This window comes from Podarcis pityusensis (genome assembly GCF_964106645.2).
Source record: "Podarcis pityusensis genome assembly, chromosome: 8".
NCBI classification, from domain to species: Eukaryota; Metazoa; Chordata; class Lepidosauria; order Squamata; family Lacertidae; genus Podarcis; species Podarcis pityusensis.
In genome coordinates, this window is record NC_138033.1 from 26,689,798 (window position 1) to 26,714,237 (window position 24,440).

General features: G+C 43.9%; 1 protein-coding gene across 1 annotated transcript in view; it reads right to left on the reverse strand.

The window, feature by feature from the left end:
• Nucleotides 1-18,187, reverse strand: part of LDLRAP1 (low density lipoprotein receptor adaptor protein 1) — a 64,465-nt gene extending 46,278 nt beyond the window's left edge. The window contains exon 1 of the mRNA XM_081016805.1: nt 17,978-18,187. Coding sequence (XP_080872931.1) covers nt 17,978-18,062 — 85 coding nt within the window. The 5' untranslated portion in view covers nt 18,063-18,187. The remainder of the gene's footprint in view (nt 1-17,977) is intronic.
• Between the last annotated feature and the right edge of the window lie 6,253 nt (nt 18,188-24,440).

Below are 24,440 nucleotides of genomic sequence, written 5' to 3' on the forward strand. Positions count from 1 at the left end.
GGGAAAGTATTTTGGAATCTTGGTCATGGGGAAATTTTAAAACAAAAGGGCTGGAAGAGTGAAGTCTAGAACAGCATTCCTGAGCCTGATGCCCTCCAGACATCGGGTACTACAACTTGCATCAGTCCCAAAGCTGGTCTAGAAAAATACGGTAAAGTAGGCTCTTTGGAGCTACATTTCCTTAAGCTGCAACATCCAGAAAAAAGATCAACTGGCTTCCATCTGCATGCTAACTCTCCAGGTAGGACACACTTCGCAGACGTGTCTGGATATTGCTAAGCATTCCAAGAAGCAGCTATTCACCAGAACGTCTTCCTCTTTTTTTCTTTGAAGACGTGCCTCTCAAACGTCTGTTTTGTATGTGGCAGAAATATTAGCAAGTTCATGCAGTAGGTTAAGTAAGTTCTGTCTTAAGAGAGGAAAACGCTAATGAGACACACATGCTTTGGCAACCTTTCAACTGGGAGAAAGAGCGCCAAGAGAAGGGGGAGGGGGAGAACCGCACATCCATTCCCCCAACTCAAAAATGTAGGGTTATGTCAGTTATCCTGATGTAGCAAGAACCCAAATTGCTCCAGCCTGCAATTTATTTGCATGCATAACAAGAGGCTGAAGGAAGTTGAGAGAGAGACAGAGAGAGTCAACGACCGCTGGCAAGATCAGGGGCTCCTGATTCCATCTCCTCTTTAAGTCTTGGTTTAAGTGATCTTTATAAACAAGAGCAGGGTTGTTCTCTGTGGTGGGAAGAATTTTGCAGCCCCAGAGAAACACAATGTCCTGGAATGACTCAAGACAGTGAGCAAATGGAACTAAAGCACTCTGGCCTCCCCTTCTTTATGTACACCTAAGACATTAACCCAAGATGGCAGCCTTGATCTTAAAGCAGAGGTGGGGAACCTCAGGCCCAGGGGCAGAAGGGATCCATCCAGGCCTCTCTGCTTGGTCCCTGGGACTCTCCCAAGGCCATGCCCTCCTCAGACTCCTTGAGTGCTTTGGCCTGATGTTCCAAAGATCACAGTTTAGTAATCCCAGTCCTAGACCATTCTTACCTTCTGCTTTGGAGCCACAGCTCAGGGCCATCTTTAGCAGATGTGGGGCGGGGGCGGGGGGGGGGGCAAATATCCGCCCAGCACCCCCAAATTACCACTGATAGTGGGGGGGGAGGCGAAGCTGTGCACTGCCAGCCATGGTGGGGTGCAACTCTCCCCCATGCTGTTGCAGGGATAGCTCTCCTCCCACGGAGGCTTGGGAGGCAAGCTGCACACCCGCCAGCCATATGGTTGACGGGGCGCAGCTGGCGGGCATGCAGGGAAAGGGGAGGCCACTGGCAAAGTCGCGCAGCATCCCCACTCACTGGGCACCCCTGAGAGGCCGGCGCCCTGGCACAACGAACCACTAAGCCCTATGGGAAAGACGGTTCTGCCACAGCTGTCCGCCATCCACATGGAATCCTTCAAGACGGGAAGTTGAAGAATATCCTTCTTGCCTGCTTAGTAATAAGAGAAGTACAGCAGCAAGAAAAGCGTATAGAGTGGCCCATGGCTACCAGCCCATTTAAGCTCTGTTGTGCTACCTGGTCCCCCTGTGCAAGAGAATAAGGTGAGGGAATCCTGAGGTGAAACAGCAGGCTGTGCCATTTCAGAGTGCATGTGGAGAATGATAAAACTGCATTCCTTCCCACAAAGAGAGGGAAAGAACAATTCACGCAAGTGAACAAGCTAGCATATCAGGCAAGGAGGATTCTAGCTCAGCTGTCTCCCTGAGTGCTAGTATTCTATAGGCAGAGTGTTTTTAAAAAATCTCACAAAGAGAAGCACTAAAAAAGAAAGCCCACCTGAAGCCCCCAGACCACCTTAACACCACACATTTAAAGCTCTATGACACCACTCTGAACTGCCATGGCTTTGCCCAAATAATTCTGGACGCTGCAATTTGCTAAGGGTACCAGAGCTACAATTTCCAGAGTTCCCTGTGAAGTGGGGTTTGTTATTAAAATGGGATGGTTGTTAAACCACACTGAAAATTGTAGCTCTGGGACAGGAATAGGGGGTCTCCTTGCAACTCTCAGCACCCTTAACAAACTACATCTCCCAGAATTCTTTGGGGGAAGCCGGAGGTCCGTACTTAACCTGAAACTGTTCTTAACCTGAAGCACCAATTTAGCTAATGGGGCCTCCTGCTGCCGCCACGCCACCGGAGCACAATTTCTGTTCTCATCCTGAAGCAAAGTTCTTAACCTGAAGCAATATTTCTGGGTTAGCGGAGTCTGTAACCTGAAGCATATGTAACCTGAAGTGTATGTAACCCAAGGTACCACTGTACTTGCTTAAAACCACCCCGAGGTAGAAAGTCAAATTGAGATCCTTTCCCTCTAGCTAACACTGGGCACAATCCACTGGGAGGGTCTCCTGTGTAGAAAAAGCAATTCTGTGAACCATGCTCTTGCACAATGCCCATTTGTCAGTGGGCTTGTTCAGAATCGTGCCCCAGCACGTTGGGGCACCTCTGCTGATCAGAGCAGGACCACTGCTCATTGTCCAACTCACTAGTGCTGCCGAAGCTCATTCAAGGCTCACTGAGGTGCGGAGACAGAAGAATGGAGACCACAGGTACCTAAAATGAGACTGGAAACTTTTTAAACAAAACCTGGAGGACTCGAAAGAACAAAAGGTTGCAAGATAAGGAACAGCCTGGAATGTTAAATGAGGAAGATTCCTTATATTGCACCCTTGTCTCCCTGCAAGCTCCCCCCACCCCAAAGTCTCTCCACAGTGAAAGTGAAGATTTAAGGGCTGTAATGGATAAACATTGTTAGGCCTTCCTTTAAAGGTCAGCTTGCAATTACGCAGCAGTATCACACAAGGCCAGTTAAAATTTACCCCACACATCTTTGTTTCTATCAACAGAGCTGTTTTGGTTCAATTATTGTTTGCTCAGCAGTTAGGCCATTTTGCGAGCTTAAGGCCTTAAAATGCCATTTGATAAGCCATAAAGAGTTTCCAACCCTAGGGCACACGTAAACACAGCTCTTGCTTCAGCTTTGTTTCCATGCCATCTCTGTAAAAGCATATTTTTAAAGAAACGCATACACAAACAAACCCCCCAAATCACTTTCAGTAAATTCTGCCCCAAGCTTTAGCCCTCTCGTGCCCGTCCTTTATTCTCAAGCCTATGAGAAAATTATAACATGAACCAAGATTATTGCCCTTATTTTGTGTTCTCAGACGTTGGACGATTCAGTGACGTTTTTCTTCTTGCAGAAGACCAGAATGTTCTAATTATTATTCAGCATGTGAGATTGAACCTGACCCTGAAAGTTTGTACAGCCAGGGATCGGCAAACCTGCCTATTTCATTTCTGCTTGGTTTCTCATTTTCCTCAATCTTAAACTCAAGTCTGCCCCATTTCCACATCAGTTTGCAAACTTTTTTTTTTTTAAAGGGCTGCATGAAAAGCCATACACATTTTGTGCATTCCTGCTTACGTGCACATTATTGCAAGTCATCTACATTCATACAATGTATTTTTTCTACATTATTTTCATGGATATGCGCTAGTTTTGCTTGCACACTTCCCCCAACTGTGTGTGTTTCACCAGAAGAACTGTGCAGCAAAATTTGAAGCAGTGTGAATTCCAAACGATAGTTGCATCATTCCGATTTCCACATCTCTTCAGGAAGCGCAAATGAAGTAGGTTTGCATTAAAATGGGAACACGGAACATTTTTTTCTCCCTCATCCTTACATACAACTAAACTGAATTCCTACTTTAAAATGAGACCAAGTCTTTTGTTAAATGCTGACACAAGCACACCAGACGCAATCCTGTAATTTCAAAACTCTGTTACAAGAGCCTTAATCCTTTATGAGGCCCAACGTGATCTGCCTCATCCAAGGACTATGGCAGAGTCAAGCCTTTTGATCTTACCTGCCTGCCAAGAATGAGCTCCGGGTAATCTGGGCGGGAATATTTTTTGGCAGGAAAACAGCTGGCAAGCTCACAAAAACTCCTCTTCATAAGAGATTTAAAACCATTCACTGAGAGCTACAGAATGTAGTTTCTCCCACCCCAAAATCTCTCCCCAGCTAATGTTGATAATTTGAACCAGCTACTGTCGTGTAACATTAGAACACTCAATGTTGTCCTCCTCGGGGCTTCTGTTGAAAGAAGCTACAGGTGCAGAACAGCTGGTTAGATGTAGGCCTGTAGCCTAAAGGTGCTGGTGAAAATCACAGCAGCAGAGCCAGAATATAAATTTCAAACAGCCCGATATGTCAAATGTTAAAGATTGGCTGTATGAATCTATTACATTCTGCGCTCCTCCAAACCTTATACAGTAGCTGTATAAGAACGAGTTAAGTGAATGCTGAAAATTCAGAGGGAAGTCCTAATCCACAAGAGGCCAGACACAGCCAACCTGTAGCTACTGTCATTCTGTGGTTCCAGCCCACTTTACACTAGAACTGCACCCTTCAACTGGAACCAAGCCGTGGCGCCTCAAAAGACTCTGTAGACCACAGAGGGTGAGGTCAGAAGTTGTCTCACTGCCACATCGTCTTCGACTCAGAGCATATATTAAAATACCACCTTGCTTTAAAGCAAGGCGGGCAGAAAGAAACAAGGGTGTACTCCCCATACGTAGTAGATAAATCTTGGTCTGTGCTACTTTCACATTATATTTTAAAAAATCAAGTCTTTGCTCTCTTTGCAAACGGGGCGATGGCAACTTTTTAAATCTGTAAAATCCAGAATAGAGAAACTCTTTGGCCTGGCTGGAGAGATATTTATCTCCCCCTCACACACACCACAAGACAACCAGCCACTTGCAATTCATATGACATCCTATTATGTCAGGTGGTTGACAAGTGGATGGTCCCACTCATCTGTCAAATTAGTCCACTGGGGCAGAAAGTGACACATTAAATCAGGCATAGGCAAACTTGGCCCTCCAGATGTTTTGGGACTACAACTCCCATCATCCCTGACCACTGGTCCTGCTAGCTGGGGATCATGAGAGCTGAAGTCCCAAAACATCTGGAGGGCCGAGTTTGCCTATGCCTGCATTAAATGATGCACTTCAGTTTCAAGCCTGCCCTCTGCGGGGATCAGCTGTTTGAGAAGCCAATCCAACTGCGTCTCTATCAGCCCCACATATGATGTCTGGTGTGGGGCAGGCAGTAGTCGTTTTTGAAAAATGGCCTGGTAAGGCCAAATTTGGCTTAGGATTCTGTGAAACTCAGCATGCTCCTTTACCATCAGAAACCAATACAGCAAAGAAGGTATCTCCTCTCTGAGTTGCATGTCCTCTAGAATAAGCAATGGTAAAAACGGGCAAAACATTCAAGGGAAGTAATAGTACCACTCTATTCTGCCTTGATCAGACCACACCTGGAGTCCTGTGTCCAGTTATGGGTACCAAAATTTAAGAAGGATGTTGACAAGTTGGAATGTGTGCAGAGGAGGGCAACCAAGATGATCAAGGGTCTGGAAACCAAGCCTTATGAAGAACGGTTGAGGGAGTTGGGTATGCTCAGCCTGGATAAGAGGAGACTGAGGGGGAACTAGGATAGCCATCTTCAAATATCTAAAGGGCTGCTACATGGAAGATGGAGCAAACATGTTTTCTCCTGCTCTGGAGGGTAGGACCCGAACCAATGGTGGACTCACTTTCATTGGACGTTTTACAGCAGAGATTGGATGGCCATCTGTCAGGGATGCTTCAGTTGAGATTCCTGAATTGCAAGGGTTTGGACTGGATTACCCTCTTGGTCCCTTCCAACTCTACAATTCTATGACGGAAATCGCTATCTCAGAATGCACAGGAAATGTAGTAATAAGACATAAAGGAATCAAGGCCACTGATACCCCGCACTTCGCCACACTTGGTGACCTTGCACAAGACACTATTATCTCCTGGCCTAATCAAAACCTACCTCACAAGGCTGTTGAGCACACGCAATTTGAGAACACTGTGTACATCACACTGAACTTCTTGGAAGGTCGACATAAGAACAAATGTGATAAATAACTTGCTTAGAGAACTCCCAAACTTGTTGAGCTCATTAACCCCTCAATAAGTTTATAATAACATTATCATGTTTATTCATGTCACTGCATCCTGCAGGGTAGAACCTGCAATGAGAAGGGTTGGGGGGGGGGGATTTGATGACCTCTGTGCCTCCTTCCAGCTCTTAAAAATTCTATGAAACAGAAGGACAGCCAGTTTCCTGGTTTGTGGCACACTATTATTTTTTTAATGTATTTTTATTAAAGATTTTCTTGATTTACAAAAGTATGTGCAATGTCTCTCTTATTCCCCCACCCCCATGTAACATTTTTTACAAATTGGTTTTATCTGTCGAGACATTAGGAAGAAAAGGGGGGAAGAGGTGGGGGGAAGATGAGTGGGGGTGGGGTCGGGTGGCGATGTTTCTATTTTACTTAATACATGTGGGGTTTTGTGTCAGCGTTGCTTGTGCAGGTTCTCTGCTGTTCACTTGTGTTCCTTTGGTGGTGAGAGAGGTTTGGGTTATCCTAGGGCTTGGGTAGGCAAACTAAGGCCCGGGGGCTGGATGCAGCCCAATTGCCTTCTCAATCCGGCCCCCAGACAGTCCAGGAATTAGCATGTTTTTACATGAGTAGAATGTGTCCTTTTATTTAAAATGCATCTCTGGGTTATTTGTGGGGCATAGGAATTCGTTCATTTCCCCCCAAAAAATATAGTCCAGCCCCGCACAAGGTCTGAGACAGTGGACTGGCCCCCTGCTGAAAAAGTTTGCTGACCTCTGGCCTAGGACGTGGTTGTTCATTTGTGGTTGGCTGTGGTGGTCTTTATTTTCATGTGTGAGTGGGGTGGGTGGGTGTTTTGGATCAGGTTAGCCATATTGATTTGTATGCTGTTGGTGGATTTTTGTCGTTGTCTTGTTGGGCTGTGTATGTGATAAAGGGGAGCCATACCAGGGTGAAGGTGTCTTCTTCTATTTGTCCCTGTGTCAATTTCAGTTTATTGGTTAATTTTTCTAGTAAGGCTGTTTCCCATTAAGATTTGCAAATCACAGTGCCATGTCAAGATGTGTGGGAAGACAAAAGACCTTGGGTATAGTACAACTGATGGCCAGATTTTAATCTCGAGAACATCAGACCCACTTTCAGAAGAGATGCAAAGCAAAACACAGCCTTGCGGTTTTTCATGGGGGGCGGGCAAGGCCATTAGTCAAGGGCTGGCTATGCATCACACAGTCCTAAGCCCCAGGCTGGCGGATCTAAGTATGTGTACTTAAATTAACACATCCCATTGCTCTGACACCAAGGGCCAGCTGGGTAATGAGGCCACTCAATAAACAGCCAGCTGAGTAATTTGCACTCCATTCTCACCTTTTAATACAGAGGGGGTGGTTTTTTAAGTTCTTTTTGCCTAAAAGGCATTGCAACGTGGGTGAGGGGGAGAACAGCATGGCCCTTTTTGGGAAACTTAGAGGTTCCAGTGAAGCTGTGGGATCACACAGCTGAACAATCCAGCGGCCTGGGACAGATGAAGTCACATCTTTGGTGTATCCCAGATCAGATGCAGCAATTCATCCCAGATTTACAAAGAGGTTTTCTAGGTACTCTGCAAATATGGTGGTGGTGGTGTTTTAAATTAAAAGAGCACAAGACAGATTGTAAGCCTGCTGGCAGAGAAACTAATACACAATGCAAAAAAAGGGGGGTGGGGTGGGAGGAGAGAGAGCAGGAAAAGGAGGAAATTCAGGCAACAACCCTTCATAAACAGTAATTCTCCGTTTGTTTTTACCAGCCCCAAGTGCTATTTTTTTTTTTTTAGCACAGTGGATTATAAATTATCTTAAATTACATAAAACATTACAGGGTGGCTTTTTTTTATTAGAAAGAGGTTTTGAAACATGCTTTGGGAGAAAGGTTGATGTAAAAACGATTAGGTTTGGGGTTACATTTGAATGTGAAGTTATTAGACATATTGGTGAGCTTCCGGCTACCTTAAATTTTGATGCAGTTTATATGAATTGTTAATTTCACAGGAAAACAGAAATTTTGTGGCATGGGTTCTTTTAGGTGTTACATATGTATTTTTATAAGGAATATATACAGGGCTTTTTTAGCTGGAACTCACTTGAACTCAGTTCCAGCACCTCTCAGGTAGGAGTTGTTGCCACTATAAGAGAACAAGGGAGGTGTTCATGGTGAGTTCAGGGACCTCTTTTTCTAGAAAACTAGCACTGAATATAAGAACATAATTTGTCTATCACCCAGAATTACTGCATAGATGGCACCCCTTGTGTATTGCTCTGTAAGCTGCTGTATCTAATACTGCTTGCAACTAGCTAGAACGTGTCAATACAGTGGTGCCTCGCAAGACGAAATTAATTCGTTCCGCGAGTTTTTTCGTCTAGCGAATTTTTCGTCTTGCGAATCACGAATTCCCATAGGAATGCATTGAAAATCAATTAATGCGTTCCTATGGTCAAAAAAAGTCCAAACAAAGCCAAATTTGGTACAACAACCTCCCCAACTGTTGCAAACCCCTCCCCAACTGTTCCCCAGCCCCTCCCCAACTGTTGCAAACCCCTCCCCAACTGTTCCCCCAGTCACCCAGCACACAGAAATTCAAATCCAGAATTTTTTTTAAAAAACAGCAGAGTGGTCCAATGGTCACAGAAAATCATAAAAATGCAGAAAAAAACCACACAAGCTTCCAGATTCTTGCAAACCCCTCCCCAACTGTTCCCCCAGCCACCCAGCACACAGAAATTCAAATCCAGAATTTTTTTAAAAAAACAGCAGAGTGGCCCAATGGTCACAGAAAATCATAAAAATTCAGGAAAAAACCACACAAGCTTCCAGATTCTTGCAAACCCCTCCCCAACTGTTCCCCCAGCCACCCAGCACACAGAAATTCAAATCCAGAATTTTTTAAAAAAAACAGCAGAGTGGCCCAATGGTCACAGAAAATCATAAAAAATGCAGAAAAAAGACACACAAGCTTCCAGATTCTTGCAAACCCCTCCCCAACACCAAGTCCTTGAATTCCAAACACCCCAACCCAAAATCCAAAAACCCCCAAAAAAGTTTTAAAAGCTTAACTTGGCTGCAAAAGAAGTTTTGGAAAAGCTTCAAAAATCACCAAAGTCTTTAAAAACCTCAAAAAAGGCTACTATGTACACTGCGTTCTATGAGTTGCTCCTTGAAGTCAAGTCGCAACTGTATTAACGGTGTTAAGAAAAAGGAAACAAACTTGCAAGACGTTTTCGTCTTGCGAAGCAAGCCCATAGGGAAATTCGTCTTGCGAAGCAGCTCAAAAACGGAAAACCCTTTCGTCTAGCGAGTTTTCCGTCTTGCGAGGCATTCGTCTTGCGGGGCACCACTGTACTTGTTTATATTGATGCTGTGAGTTGCATACATATGCTAAAGTATTCAGATGTTAAGTGATTAGTTTTCATTAGGTTTCATTCAGTTCTCTAGTACCTAGTAAGTGTGTTGTGTTGCTATAATGAGTAAGTGAAATACTTACTTTTAAAGTACTTTGATTGCCCTCATGTGTCTAGAATACCATGACAGTATGTTAATTGATCAGTTTCCACTATGTGAGTGGAGAATTATCACTTAAAACTCAGAAGCAAAATTTCCTCCCACTTGTGGAATTGGCAAACAAACTTTATTGTGGTATTAAGACAGGAGATGAAGACACGTCATGGACCCCACAGAGCCCGGCTAAAAGATGGATCTCACAGAATGCAGTTTGCTGAACATATCATGAGCTTCCACCACCAGAATTTTGGGATTTTGCTGTGGATGCCACCAAATATGAAAATCCTGCATCTGATGAGGAAGCTCAATGTGGAGAACAATTTGACAACATATTTGAAGGACCTGGTTCTTCAACAGAACCCCATTTGATAGCTCAAGATGAGCTGAATGATCTTGTCAAAGGCTTTTATCCACAAGATCACAAGGATGAAATCTCCTGCACAAAAAAATCTTATTTCAGAAAATGACAGGACAGAGCCTAGGGCTTGCCGATCAGAAGGTTAGCAGTTTGAATCCCTGCGACAGGGTGAGCTCCCGTTGCTCGGTCCCTGATCCTGCCAACCTAGCAGTTCGAAAGCACATCAAAGTGCAAGTAGATAAATAGGCGGGAAGGTAAATGGCGTTTCTGTGCACTGCTCTGGTTTGCCAGAAGCGGCTTAGTCATGCTGGTCACATGACCTGGAAGCTGTACACCGGCTCCCTCGGCCAATAAAGCGAGATGAGTGCCACAACCCCAAAGTCATCCGCAACTCGACTTAACTGTCAGGGGTCCCTTTACCTTTACCTAATGGAAGCATTGGGAGAACAGCATAATCTGGACAACGGGTGTTTGTCCATTTATTCCTCTAAACTCAAGCAGTGTTGCTCCACTTTGGCAATAGATGCCCTCCCTAGCTAATGCCATCCATAAATTGTATGACAGCATGTTATTTCTTCCAGAACACATTCATTTTAATAACTACGCTTGGCACATCTGCAATGTTCAGAAAGTTATTGCATTCCTCCTTGGTTTACAAGAGGGATACACAAAATACTGTTTTCTTTCTGAGTGGGACAACTAAGCTGGATCACATCATTATATTTAGAAACATTGGCCACATCAAGCATTAATAACAGATCAAAGAAATATTGCCAATGAACCACTGGAAGGAATTGTTTTTCCTTTCCCTTCAAGGAAGTGATAACTGTGGGCCCACAAATCAGAGAAATAATAAAAGATGGTATATTTGATGATGAAGTTGAAGGCAGAGTGCGGAAAGCATTTAAATCCATCGTTACAAATTTTCTTGGCAATATTAAGGCCAAAAACTATGAAACAATTACCAGTGACCTTCTAGAAGCTTGTAAAGTTATGGGATGTAATATGACTTTGGAAATTCATTTCTTTGATACACTTCTCAACCTCTTTCCACCCAACTTGGGTGCTGTTAGTGACAAACAAGGTGAGTGGTTCCACCAATATATTTTTGCCATGGAAAAGAGCTGCCATCGCAGGCTTGCAGGTTTCTACTGCTTCAGAAGAAAATATATACATAAAACAACAACAAAATTCCAAGCATGTTCACAATTTAATAAAGACTCCTATTCACAGGTATTTTTGCCTTGCTTACTTAAAAAAATTAATTCTGTAGCAAAATAGTAGGGGTGACAGAGAATTCAAAGTCATTTCCAAGTTGAGCACCCTATTTTGTATAAAACACTATATTTTGGTATGTCATGACTTTTTCTGCTTTTTTTGTCACAGTGTTTAGTGTTGTGATATTATACTTTATTTATTATTATTGTACTCCTGTGCCTAGACTGCGTGTGTTTGTGTTTTTTTGCTGTAAATTGCTTTAAGCACAGATGTATTTGTGGGAAATGTGGTATGTAAATAAACTGACTATGACAAAAAAAAAAAGGCCACTCCATAACACAGTGGCTAAGAGACTGAGCTGCAAATGAAAATCTTGCAAATCTTGCCTTTATTACAGGCTTTGCCCTTTGGTTCACTGCCTCCTGTTCAGTTGCAAAAAAATTGGCAATCCCTTCCGGGGATCTACAATGGTTCCCAATTCCTTTTTACCCCCCACCCCCTTCTGCTCCCATCTGAGCATCAAAATCAGAGTGAGTGTGCAAAAGTGGTATCTGAGGCAGTCTCCTCCTTCAGACATTGATGTTTAAAGGAGGAGACAAAGTGCTTCAAAAAGGCCTTTTGTAAAGGGCTTTGAGATAGCACACTTCCTTCAAATATTGGAGCAAGCAGGTGGGCAGGGGAGTCCCCCTATGCCCTATCCGCTTGTTTAAAAGAGAGGGGGGTACTGCTTCAAAGGGCGGTTTTGCCCCAACATGAGCACACAGGTTGACTTAAGCTGCAAAGTGCTCTTTGAAACAGCCTCTCCACTCCTTTTAGCTTGCAGGTAGCAGCTGAGGTGAATAATTCCCCCCTTCCCCCCAGAGACTGATATAAAGAGCCTGGGAAAGGAGGCAGCAGGGGTTGATATCTTCATGGCTTCCAAGTTAGGAACCACTGATCTACTCTACTGACCTGGAAGCAATGGAGTACAGATTTGGCTCCCCAACCCTCTCCACTTCCTTAGGCTGGAAGAAGAAAACGGAAGCATTCAGACCAGAGACTTGTTTGGAAATGGAAGGCCTCTCTCTGCCTCACAATAGATGGCTCACTATTGCTAGGGGTTCAGGAGGAGATTGGTCAGTGGTTGATTGCAAACTGGTGGTTTCTGAGATTTCTGGATAGATTACCTGGTACTCACAAGTCCCTAACCCTATCTAAAAATGAATGCCTACAGAGTTATCCCTTCCCCCAGATCTGGAGTAAGGGTGCTAACTAATATTGCACTATCTTACAGGACTGTTGTAATGATTACAAAGGCTACTGGAAGGTACTGACCTGTAGAGTCAGGGAAATGGAAAACTGGATGGCTAAGAAAATGGAATGGAGTATTGTGCAGAAGGGCATGATTTGCTGACTTGGAACTGTGAACAGGAGGGCTAGGCATTGCAATATCCTGTGGCCTGTTCCTCTGCAAATCAGCTACTGAAGGAGAGAGAAATAACTTTAGGTCCTGCTTATAAGCTTCCCAGGACACCCCGCTAGCCACTGCTGGAAACGAATATGCTGAGCTAGATGGATTCAGATCAATCTTGTTAAGAAACTTGAACATTCTAAATCACTTTTTAAAGATAAGCACACTGTTATTGTTTCAGCAGCGTATGTGAATTCCAAATTGCAAGGGGTCACTACTCTTCTTTTTTTTTTTTTTTAGGGGGAAAAAGTGGCAAGCATCAAGGAGGGTGGCAGCAAATTGCGATCAATTTGTGAATTAAATTGAAGAGCAAAAGAGACAGCTAAGCTGCCAATGGGCTGCCCCACTTAAGTCTGCGGGGCGGGGGGGGGGGAAGGCTCATACAACTGAAAACTCCTCCAAGCACTCACATTCCTTACTTGCAGAAAACCAGCATGTCATGATGAAAGCTAGGACATAACCCTCATCCCTGGTGCCTAGTTCTTTATCTGCATGGAAGAGATGGGGGTGCCTTCCATCACCTGAGTCCCCATCTGCAGTCTCAGATGGTGCAGCCCAGTCACAAACTTTCTTTGTATTTCTCTCATTTGTAAGAATTAGGCCTTTGAAGGAAGGAAGCACAAGCCGAGCCATCAAGTCACACCCAGATTTAATTCTGCAGCAGTCATTTTGTATAAAGGGGAAGGAGGGATCATGCACAATCTTCCACATAGGGACCACACAAAAAAAAGTTAGTCGAGTGACATTTTATACAGAATGATAAAAAGGTTTGCTGAAAGGTTTTGCTGCTGCTGTTGCTGCTGCTGTTATTTCAAGGGGCTTACTATGCTATCTTCACCAGTAATGGAAAGACATCCCCTGTACCTAACAGGCAGCGTTGTATATTGCAGGCATTTAAAATATATGCTACAGGTGTCATTATGGGTGTTCTATTCTAGGAAAAATTGTGACAGCAAGGAAAGGAGTGGTTTAAATAGGCTTTCAAATGCAACACGCCTTATGGACACACAAAGCCACAAGCGGAATCAGGCACCACACACAACTGGCATATTTGTTTTTGGAACAGAAAAGAGTAATTACTGGTAATCCTACATAGCGATAGCGAAGTCATTCTCTGCGTATGGTTCATTTTATAGCCAAAACGGCGCCAACGGGCTTAGGGAACTCAAACATTTGCAGAAGTACCCCAGCCCAAAAATGGAGGCAGGAAAACCCCCAAATGAAGACTGAGCATTCTTAAGAGTGCGTGGAATTCTGGCAGGTTGTTAGGGGAGGAAATGGCAAAAGGAGGGAGGTGAATGGAGCATCTGAAGACAGGGTGTGGCTGGAACGCTGGCCATCCCAAACAGGTGGAGGACCCCATGCCACAACAATTTGCTGCAGACCCGCACTTGTAGAAAAAAGAATTAGCACCCCTGTTAGATGGCTTGGGTCATCATTACTATCACAAAGAAGAAGAGTCAATTTAATTTTAATGTTAGGAACATGAGAAGCTACCTTATACTGAATCAGACCATTGGTCTACCTAGTATTGCCTGCACTGACAGTCAACAGCTCAAGAAGGGTTCAGATCTTTCCTAGCCCTGCCTGGAGATCCTGGGGATCAAACCAGGGACTTTCTGCATGCAAAGCAGATGCTCTACCGCTGGGCTACAGCCCTTTTCCCATGGCCATTTCATTATCACTTGTCAGGTGGAACAAATGGCAGGGAAGACAGCGATGTTTATGATTTCCACTTTCAACTCACTGGGAAACTGAAGCATGAAAATATTTATATTTCTTCTAATAAAAAAGTTAATTTGGTCAAAGCTTTTCGTAATTGACTGCATAAACATATCCAGTGTCTGTGACTGAGCCCAGAAACGATTAAGGAAATGCAGCTCTGAATCACCACCATCTACCATACCTGACCAGCAGATGCAGGCACAACCCCAACGTCCCTTGAAATGTTAGGAATATGCCAGTTCCCCAAAAATTGAGTACAGAAGACACTTCTCCAAATCACATTATTTAAGTAGCTCTCTTCGGGGATTTTGATCTGTATAGACCAGATAAGAGGAACCCCAGGCCATATACAGTGGTACCTCGGGTTACGAACTTAATTCGTTCCAGAGGTCCGTTCTTAACCCGAAACCGTTCTTAACCTGAGGTGCGCTTTTGCTAATGGGGCCTCCCGCTGCCGCTGCGCAATTTCTGTTCTCATCCTGGGGCAAAGTTCTCAATCCGAGGTACTACTTCCGGGTTAGCGGAGTTTGTAACCCAAAGTGTTTGTAACCTGAAGCGTTTGTAACCTGAGGTACCACTGTATGCCCTCCCTCATGACTGCAAATAAAGCATTCCCTGTCATGACAGTTTGACCTCTAACAACAAGAAAGTTGAAAAACAGCAGCAGCTATTATCATAGCATTTGCCATGCTCTCTACTCCATATTCAAGTGCAGAGATGAAGAAGCAAGTACTCCTCCCTCCGAGACTGACATTGCTAGACTACAACACCCATCATCCCTGACCATTGGCCATGTTAGCTGTGGCTGATAGGAGTCTAAGTCCATCTAGAGCATCTCCATCCCTGGTATACGAAGCAACATAAGAAGCTGCCTATACCAAGTTGAACAATTTGTCCATATAGCCCAGTCTTGTCCACCCTGACTGTTGCTGTTCAGTATCTCTGGGAAACAAGATGATTACAATCATTTGACAGAAGTGAACCCCCAAATAGGGCTCAAAACATACCACCAGCAGCCCACCCACTAATTAATATTCCATCAGAATTTGGGGGAGAGGGAAAGAGTGAATGTTCTGGGAGCACCCAGTAACTACGACCACATCCACACCATTCGTTTTAAAAAAAATATCACACACCATACCTTTAAGCACACTCAAAACACAAATAATTTCCTTCAAATAATTCTGGACACTGTAGTTCACCCCTGAAAGAGTCACAGTTCCCAGCAAACCTTAACAAACGACAGTGCCCAGAATTCTTTGAGGGAATAACTCAACAACTCTCAGCGCTCTTCACAAACTACATTTCCCAGAATTCATTGCTTTAGACAGAAGCAGCTGTGAACTGGCTAAGAAACCTGGAAGGCATAGATTTGGGTGCTCTATATTGAAGCACACTGTTCATTATTGTTGTGCATCAGTATGAACTGTACATTAAGAGTACAACAGCTCTCCCTCCGTCCACCACTGACATGTGCCCCCTGACAGATTACCTGTGAGGGAATATGGCCCTTGATAGGGGTAACCCACCCCTGCAGCAGGGCATGAGAATCATATATTTTAAAATGCTGCTTCCTTAGCGTAGCAGTACTTTGCGATTTCTTTATATTTTCTTTTTTTTTTCTTTTTTTCCCCTTTTTTTTAATCAATATTTTTATTGATTTTTTAACACTTAATTAACACATACAAAACACAATACAATAACAAACAAACACATAAACATGTAAAATTTCAAATCCTTCTTTTCATAACCCTGTTCTCTCCGACTTCCCCATACCCTCCCTTTCTGCATCCCTGTTTTCAAATTTCTTCCAGCAAATCCTCTCTTCAAATTTTAATTAATTGACCTTTAAACCCTCTTGTCATTACCAAGTCAATACAGCAGTAACCTCAAAATTTCCTAACCTTGGCGTTTTAGCATTCATTTACTTTATAATAGTTCTTAAGATAAACTTTGAATTTCTTCCAATCTTCCTCCACTGTCTCTTTTCCTTGATCTCGGATTCTGCCGGTCATCTCAGCTAGTCCCATGTAGTCAATCACCTTCGTCTGCCATTCTTCCAGTGTGGGTAGTTCTTGTGTCTTCCAATACTTTGCTATAAGGACTCTTGCTGCTGTTGTGGCGTACATAAAAAAAGTTCTGTCCTTCTTTAACACCAATTGGCCAACCATGCCCAGGAGAAAAGCCTCTGGTTTCTTAAGAAAGGTATACTTAAATACCTTTTTCAATTCATTATAAATCATCTCCCAGAAATCTTTAATCCTTGGGCAAGTCCACCAAAGATGAAAGAATGTACCTTCAGTTTCTTTACATTTCCAGCATTTATTATCGGGCAAATGATAAATTTTTGCAAGCTTGACTGGTGTCATGTACCACCTGTAAATCATTTTCATAATATTTTCTCTTAGGGCATTACATGCCGTAAACTTTATACCGGTGGTCCATAACTTTTCCCAGTCAGCAAACATAATGTTATAACCGAAATCCTGTGCCCATTTAATCATAGCTGACTTAACCGTCTCGTCCTGTGTATTCCACTTCAGCAACAAGTTATATATTCTTGACAAAGTTTTAGTATTGGGTTCTAACAATTCCGTTTCTAATTTGGATCTTTCCACCTGGAAGCCAATTGCGATTTCTTTATATTTTCCTCTTTGAAACCAGAAGTGAGTAAGCTGTTATCCTCCAGATGTTGTTGTCCATTGCCACTGGCCATGCTGGCTGAGGCTGATGGGAAATGGAGTACCAGAACATCCAGAAGGCTACATCTCTGTTCTAAACAGTTCTCTAATATTTCATCAGAACTTCCAAAGGAATTTGCCTTACAGCCCACTTCTATTGAGAAGCAGAGTAAGTCTGCAGAGTTCAATGAGATTTGCATATAGGATTGTCTCTTTTATTTTGTTTCTCTGACCCTGATCGCTCCCTCTCCAACTTTTCAGTTGGGGAAGAGAAGCAACTCAGTGGTGGTAGAACATCTATTTTGAATGCAGAAAGTCGCCCCAGCGGCATCTCCGGGTGGGGCTGGGAAGGGCCCCGTCTGAAACCCTGCTGAGCCGCTGTCAGTCAACGTGGACAATCCTGAACTAGAGGGGTCAGTGGTCTGACTCGGTAGATGGCAGCTTCCGACGTTCCTAGGTCTCTTAGGTTGCTCCTTAGCCTTGCGTAGATGGACTGTGATATTTTTGCAAAGCACCGTGCAGCTTCTATTAAAACTTTAGGCAACTTACAAAAACAAGTAAGACTAGTGCAACCATTTTTAAAAAGAGCCGGCTCATTTAAAGGGGGGGGGGGAGAGAGTATTCCAATGGCGGTATGAGTACTTATGTCTCCGTGTGTGTGTGTCGATTTTGTCAGCCTGTCATCAAAAACTTCTGCCGGACGCTGCAGCCGCTCTCCTGGTCACGTACGCTTCTCTTTCCTGCCTCTCCCGTCCCTACACAAAAGGAGCCCCTGCCCCTGAAGTGACCCCGGCTCCTTATTATAATCCTGCCCCGATGCACCTCGCGCGCTCCAGCCCAGAGTTAGGGGACCCCCGGAGCACCCCCAGACCAGACCAGGGCGATCGGCGCAGCAGCCCAATCTCCCTCTCCGAGAAACCCCTCTCTCTTGGAGAGCTGTGGCTAAGAGATCCGAAGCGGAGGCGACGGGGGCGCGCGCCTGTTGCCTTCCCGCGGACTTACTTTTATGCCTGCCGCTGCTCCAGCTCTGCTTGGCGATGCTGGGGCTCCGGATTATGGCCCGTCCGGCGGATTTGAGGGCGTCCATGCGCGCTGCTGTCGCTGCCGAGGCCGCCCGGACGACGACGACGACGCGCTCGGGGCTTTGGAACCGCCTCCAGAAACTCTCTGAAAACTTTTCTTTCCCCTTTCCCTCTGCGCGCGCGGCCCGGCTCGCCCCTCCTTCCTGCCCGGCTCGCTCCTCCTTCGCCGGAGGGAGGCGAGGGATGAAGATCGCGGGGGGGGGGCGAGCGAGGGAGGCGGCCCGGATGCCGCCAGAGACCTTTCTCTCTCTCGGGGTTAAGAGGGCATTGCCAGCTGACGCGCAAAGCAGCCGCGCGCCGGTGCCAGGCGGGGAAAGGCATCTCTCGCGCCGGGCCTGCTGCGCCAGCAACCAGCTCGGAGAGGAGGGAGGGGGCGGGAACAGGTCCAACAGGCGATCTCGGCTCACCGGGGCCTCCTCGCAACCTGTGGCCGCTCCTGTCATCATCCCAGGGCAGATGGCCGCCTTTTCGAAACTTCCGCTGCTCCCGTGCCTTTAATAATAGCGTTGCCAGCAGCTGAGCGAAACGCGCACAGCGAGGGCGCGCGCGGAGTTTGGCCTACTCTGCCCCGCTGGATCCTCGCAGGGCGTCAGCGAGGCGGCGGGTTTCTTTCCCACTTCAGCCGTTAAAGCAGCACCGCAGTGGTGACTAAAAAGCTGGGTCGGTGCGGGCGAGGAGGCTATCCAAATGCCCCGAAAAATATCACAAAGTACCAAAAAATATTACAACATCCCGAGCAAGTTTCGCATTCATGAGAATGCCTCTAATGGTAAAATTGTATTCGGAAAGTTTAATAAAATTCCGACAAAAAGCCTGAAGATAATTTGTACCTTTGCCATAAATTGCATCTGTTGCTATGTACACAATACTTTCCCCCTTAAAAGGTTGTTTCCAGTCCATTTTACCATATTTACTGCATTAATTTGATGCATTAATTGCCCTTAACACTTCATTCTTAGGGACAATATTTGAGCCTTTGGAAATGAGTAAAACATTAATCAAGAATATAAGAGATAATCCCTATATAAAATAACAGTGTTATGAGTTGGGGAGGGCGGGAATAGGCAGTAGGCCGAGAGCCTTTTAATTTCTGGATCCAGCAAGTGTTAAAATCCAAGCAAGGATTCAAATTCCTGGAATAGCCAGGCTAGCTTCCTAGTGAAGTAATGGCCTAAGTATGGGTCATTAAGGTAACAAAGGAAGTAGGTCTGTGGCAGATGTAAAATGGGTGGATCCCCCTTCCTTCAACTTGCTGGTACTATAGTTAGAAAAACAAAGGCCAGAGTTGAGAGTTGAGATATGTGAGCTAGAAGCCAGAAGCAGCAGGCTGGGAACTTGAAGACACAGAGCAATTCTTGATTTCTGCTTGAATCCAAGGTTGTGACTATGGGAGAAGCAAGACCCTTTGGGAATGTTAATGCTGTGAAAACCTTCATTGTTGACTCAAGTTGTAGATATGTGTAAATAAACCATAAAGATACTGCAGTCTCTGCTGTGCCTCATCTTGCACCACTGGGAGATTGGGGTGGTGTGCAACAATATTCAATATCCTATCATGTATAATTTTTCTAGACTTATGCTACTTCAATCTATATTTCACCTAATAATGTGTGCAGATTAATTGCGGCTTCCACTTTGTTGTTCCAGTACAACAGGAATACACTCCGTTTCTCAATAAACTTCTTTTTGCCAACTCTTTCAGACCCATAGCGTACTTGTCAATTTAATCATGTGTAAGCTGTACTCCCAATTCTTCTTATTCAGGTTTCTGTAGGAGGACCTGGTTTTTTCATTCCTGACATAGCCTGGGCTACTGCTAATGGTCCATTTTCTCAATATCTTTCTGAAGTTCAACTCCTTTAAGACATTCATACAATATAACTATTATATAGAGATGGAGTGACTCTCCAATGAGGAAAGGCTGCACCATTTGGCACTCTTTACTTTAGAACAAGGGTGAATAAGAGGCGACAAGATAGAAATTTATAAAATGATGCATCGCATTGAGAAAGTACATAGGGGAATTCCCCCCCCCCCCTTTATAACACTAAAACTTTTGGACATCCAAGGAAGTTGAATGTTAAGAGGATTCAGGACAGATAAAGGACATAGTTAAACTGTGGAACTCCCTCAGGAAGCAGTGATGGTCACCCACTTGGGTGGCTTTAAAAGAAGACTGGATAAACTCATGAAAGATAAGGCTATCCATGGCTATTGCCCATGATGGTTATGCTGCTTCCACATTCGGAGGCAAAGGTGTAGCTAGGGGAGTGGGGCACACTGGGCGTCTCACCACAGGGCCGGCACTTGCTGCGGGGCCTGCAGTGCAGGGCCCGAGCCACACATCTCTCCTGGAAAACGGCAGCTGAGAGGGAGGCAGCGGGCAGACTCCCTGCAAGCAACGCGGGCCTGCAGGGTGCTGGAGCGGCTTGGGCACTGGGATTCCACACCACCTGCCCGCCCAAGCTGCTAACTACACCATTGGATTCAGTAATGCTTCTGGAAACCACTGAAGGGAGATGGCTCTTGCGGGTTTCCTATAGGTATCTAGTTGGCCGCCGTGAGAACAGGATGCTGGATTAGATAGACCACTGGCCTGATCCAGGAAGCGCTTATGTTTTGGTAATCTTCTTTTTTTAAAAAAATGATATTTATTGAAAAATTTTTTAGAATTACAAAAGAAAACAAAGTAGAAAAAGAGAAAGAAAAAACAAAGAAAAAACAAACCACATCAAACAATACAAATTAATAAAAATCAAAATCAAAAAATATTCCACAAACATTTAAAAACAAATCCGATATTCTCAAATCCTTAACTGTCATTACCTTCTTTCTTTGACCTCCTCCTCCTCCCTTTTTTTGTATCCTAGTTATTAATTGTCGCAGCAAATCCTTTCCATATTTCATAATATTCTGTCATTACATTACCTTAATCTATTTTAATCTTATCTTACTATAATAAAACCTTAAAACTTAAAACTTAAATCTTATTTTTACCAATTTCTCGTAACCATAATATTCTTACATAATTCTTTAAATATTTTTGCTAAAGCCAAATAATCTCGTTCCAACATTTTTCTAACATTCATCAATTTTATAAAAGAATCCTAATAAAAAAAATTAAAAACAATCCAATCTTCATCCAGCGTCTCTTCCTCCTGGTCCCGGGTTTTGTCAGTCCTCTCTATCCCATCAGTCTAGCGCATTAACCTGGTAATCTTATATCCGAGGCCCTTAAGTCCCTTCCATGTCCCTTCCGCGGCTCTTCTTCATATTTATAGCTGTATTTTCCTTTGTCTCCTGCTCCTTTCACTCGTGGGAACTCCAGCTTAACAATGTTTTTGACCCTTCTCGACAAATCAGCCCCTTTTCCATAGTCCACACTAAACTCCATGTGGTATTTAAGAACATGTTTCAAAGTCCCTCCAAATTTAAGAGCCCCCACAACCCCAACCATCTCACGGCCCATTACCAGACTTGAAAAGTCCAAACATCCCTGCGTAGGGGTGTCTATCCAACCACCCATTTCCAAACCAAGCCAAACTTTATCTTTCCAAATCTGGCTTTTTCCAAGTTCATTTGTCAAATCCAAGAACTCATGTTCCTGCTGGGCCGCAGCTCCCTCCATCTCTGGCGCCCGAGGTTCAGCAACATCCTCTTCCCTCATCTGTTCTGTCAGGGCACACTCCTGATTTGGTTCCTGGGTGGGCTCCATATAATTTCCCACTGCCTGTTCAAAATTTCTGATCACATCAGTCATCAAGTCCGTCTTCTCATGTAGCTGTTCCAGTAGGGCACTTGTTTTACAGAGAGCACACAGCAGAGCTTCTGAATACATTGTCCTGCAAGGTCGGAAGTCTATTCCCATGATCGTATGAAACGGTAAAATCGGCTATGATTAAATGGGCACAGGACGTTGGACATAACATTATGTTTGCTGACTGGGAACAGTTATGGACCACAGGTATGAAATTTACGGCATGTAATGCCTGAAGAGAGAATATTATGAAAATGATATACAGGTGGTACATAACCCCAGTCAAGCTTGCGAAAATTTATCACTTGCCCGATAACAAATGTTGGAAATGTAAAGAAACTGAAGGTACATTTTTTCACCTTTGGTGGACGTGCCCAAAGATTAAGGCTTTCTGGGAAAAGATATATAATGAATTAAAAAAGGTATTTAAGTATACCTTTCCTAAGAAACCAGAGGCCTTTCTCCTGGGCATTGGGGGGCAAATGGTGTTAAAAAAGGATAGAACTTTCTTTATGTATGCAACAACAGCAGCAAGAATACTCATCGCAAAGTATTGGAAGACACAAGAACTTCCCACGCTGGAGGAATGGCAGATGAAACTTATGGACTATATGGAATTGGCGGAAATGACTGGTAGAATCCGTGACCAGGGAGAAGAGTCGGTGGAGGAAGACTGGAAGAAATTCAAAGACTATCTTCAGAAACACTGCAAAATTAAGGAATGTTAGAATGATGTTGGATTGAAAATAAGTGGTTTCCAGCTGTACAGGTTAAAGTTAAGGATAAATTAAGATTAAAGATCAAGATTAAAGATGTTTAAAGAAATGGAAATTTGATAATAAAAGGGAAAAATTTAAAGGTATATGAGATTAAGAACAAGGATTAGGCTTAAAAAAGTTGAAGTTATATATTTTAATATCTTATTAAACTAAAGATTGGGTTTAAAAAAGTGGAAAAGAAACTGCTGGACAAATAATGTAGATTGGAATACAAAAGAGGGAGGTATGAGGAAGTCCAGAAAATAAGTAATTTAAAATTGGGAATGGAAAAGAGAGTTGGTTTTTAATTGTTATGTTTTGTGTTTTTATTGTTAAATTTTGTATTGTTTTTTCTTGTGTGTTGCTTTTCTTTTTTCTTTGTTTAAAACTTTAATAAAAATTATTATTATTTTTTTTAAAAAGGAAGTCTATTCCCATGATCGTAATCTGTAGCAGCTGCAAGCTCCCCGATTCAGAATTGGTTACAGTTTCATAGGCTCCCTCTAGGGGAAAAACTTCTATTTGTTCTTTTCTTTTAAGGACAGATCTAACAACAAAGTTTCCTTTTTCTGATATTTTGTCAATATTTGTTCCTTTAAAATGCGAAAGGGAGCAATGGAATCACTATGTTTCTCTTCTTTTAGTTATCTGTCAAAAACGTTTGTCTCTGGTCAATGAGCTTCAAAAGACGTCAGTCCTGACACCCCGCTCCAGGATCAAGACGGTGGAAAGTTACTTTGCTTTACACTCACTTCTGCAGGTTTAAACAGTCCAAAAAAAAAAAAATCATCCCCCCTCTTCTCCTGCTTCCGAAGGGGGTTCAACAATTTTAAATGGTGAAAGTTAATCCTTTACAAGCGATTTTCTGAACTCTAGTTTGCCATGTCTTTGCTTTAATCTATCTACAAAGAAACGGAAGGCTGACTTCCTGTTTAGACCTTCCCGTTTCAGTACCAAATTGAAATAAACTTTTAAGTCCAATTTTCCTTTCTACTCGCAATTCCTTATTTAGAGTCCAATTGTCCGAAATTTAAGTACTCACGGTGATTGTTTTAAAAGCCAAATTGTCCCAGGAAAAAGGCAGCGCTCTCCGGCAACGGCTGTGCGGCTTCGCTCCACGGAAGAAGCAGTTGACTCTCAGCACCGCACCACTTCCCCCTCTTCGCTCCGGAGCCCGTTAGTGGGTTCCTTTGCGGGTTGGGGGGGCGCTAATGGTGCCCGCCGAGTCCCATGGTCACAGGCTTCATCCGCCTGTGATTTTTGAAAGGGTCCCCGCTTCGCCGTAGCGGAAAAGACCCGTTTCCCGTGGAGCTGGTCCCTCCAGATCAGAGGGAATCCGCCATTACCGATGGCGCCACCCCGGAAGTCTGTTTTGGTAATCTTCTTCTTCTTTTATTTTTTTCACCAAGACTGAGTCCTAGTACTGTGTGAGCTTTGGGGAGCACATCCTAAAAAAATGCCCAAAAAATCCCACCAGAATTCTCCAGAATAGGTTTGCTCCTTGTATATCTTGCCTTTGTCCCAAGGAGATGAAGCTGCCATACATGACTCTACAGGTCACAGTGACACCATACATTTAAAGCCCTCTTATAATACTTTCAGCTGCCATGGCTTCCCACAAAGAATCATGGGAAGTGTAATTTAAGGGTGCTGGATTTTGTAACTCTGTGAGCAGTGCTTTAAATGTATGGTGTGGATGCAACCCTCACTCGTCTCCTGCCCCCTTTTGTCCTCACAAACAACCATTTGAGGCTGGATTTTAAACAAAATGGGAGAGAGAAGAGGGAAAATATTGATGCCCTCCAGGCTGCAGTTAGATGGAATGCAGGTGGTGCATCCGGCAGACTTAATTAGATTAGACCCTGCTA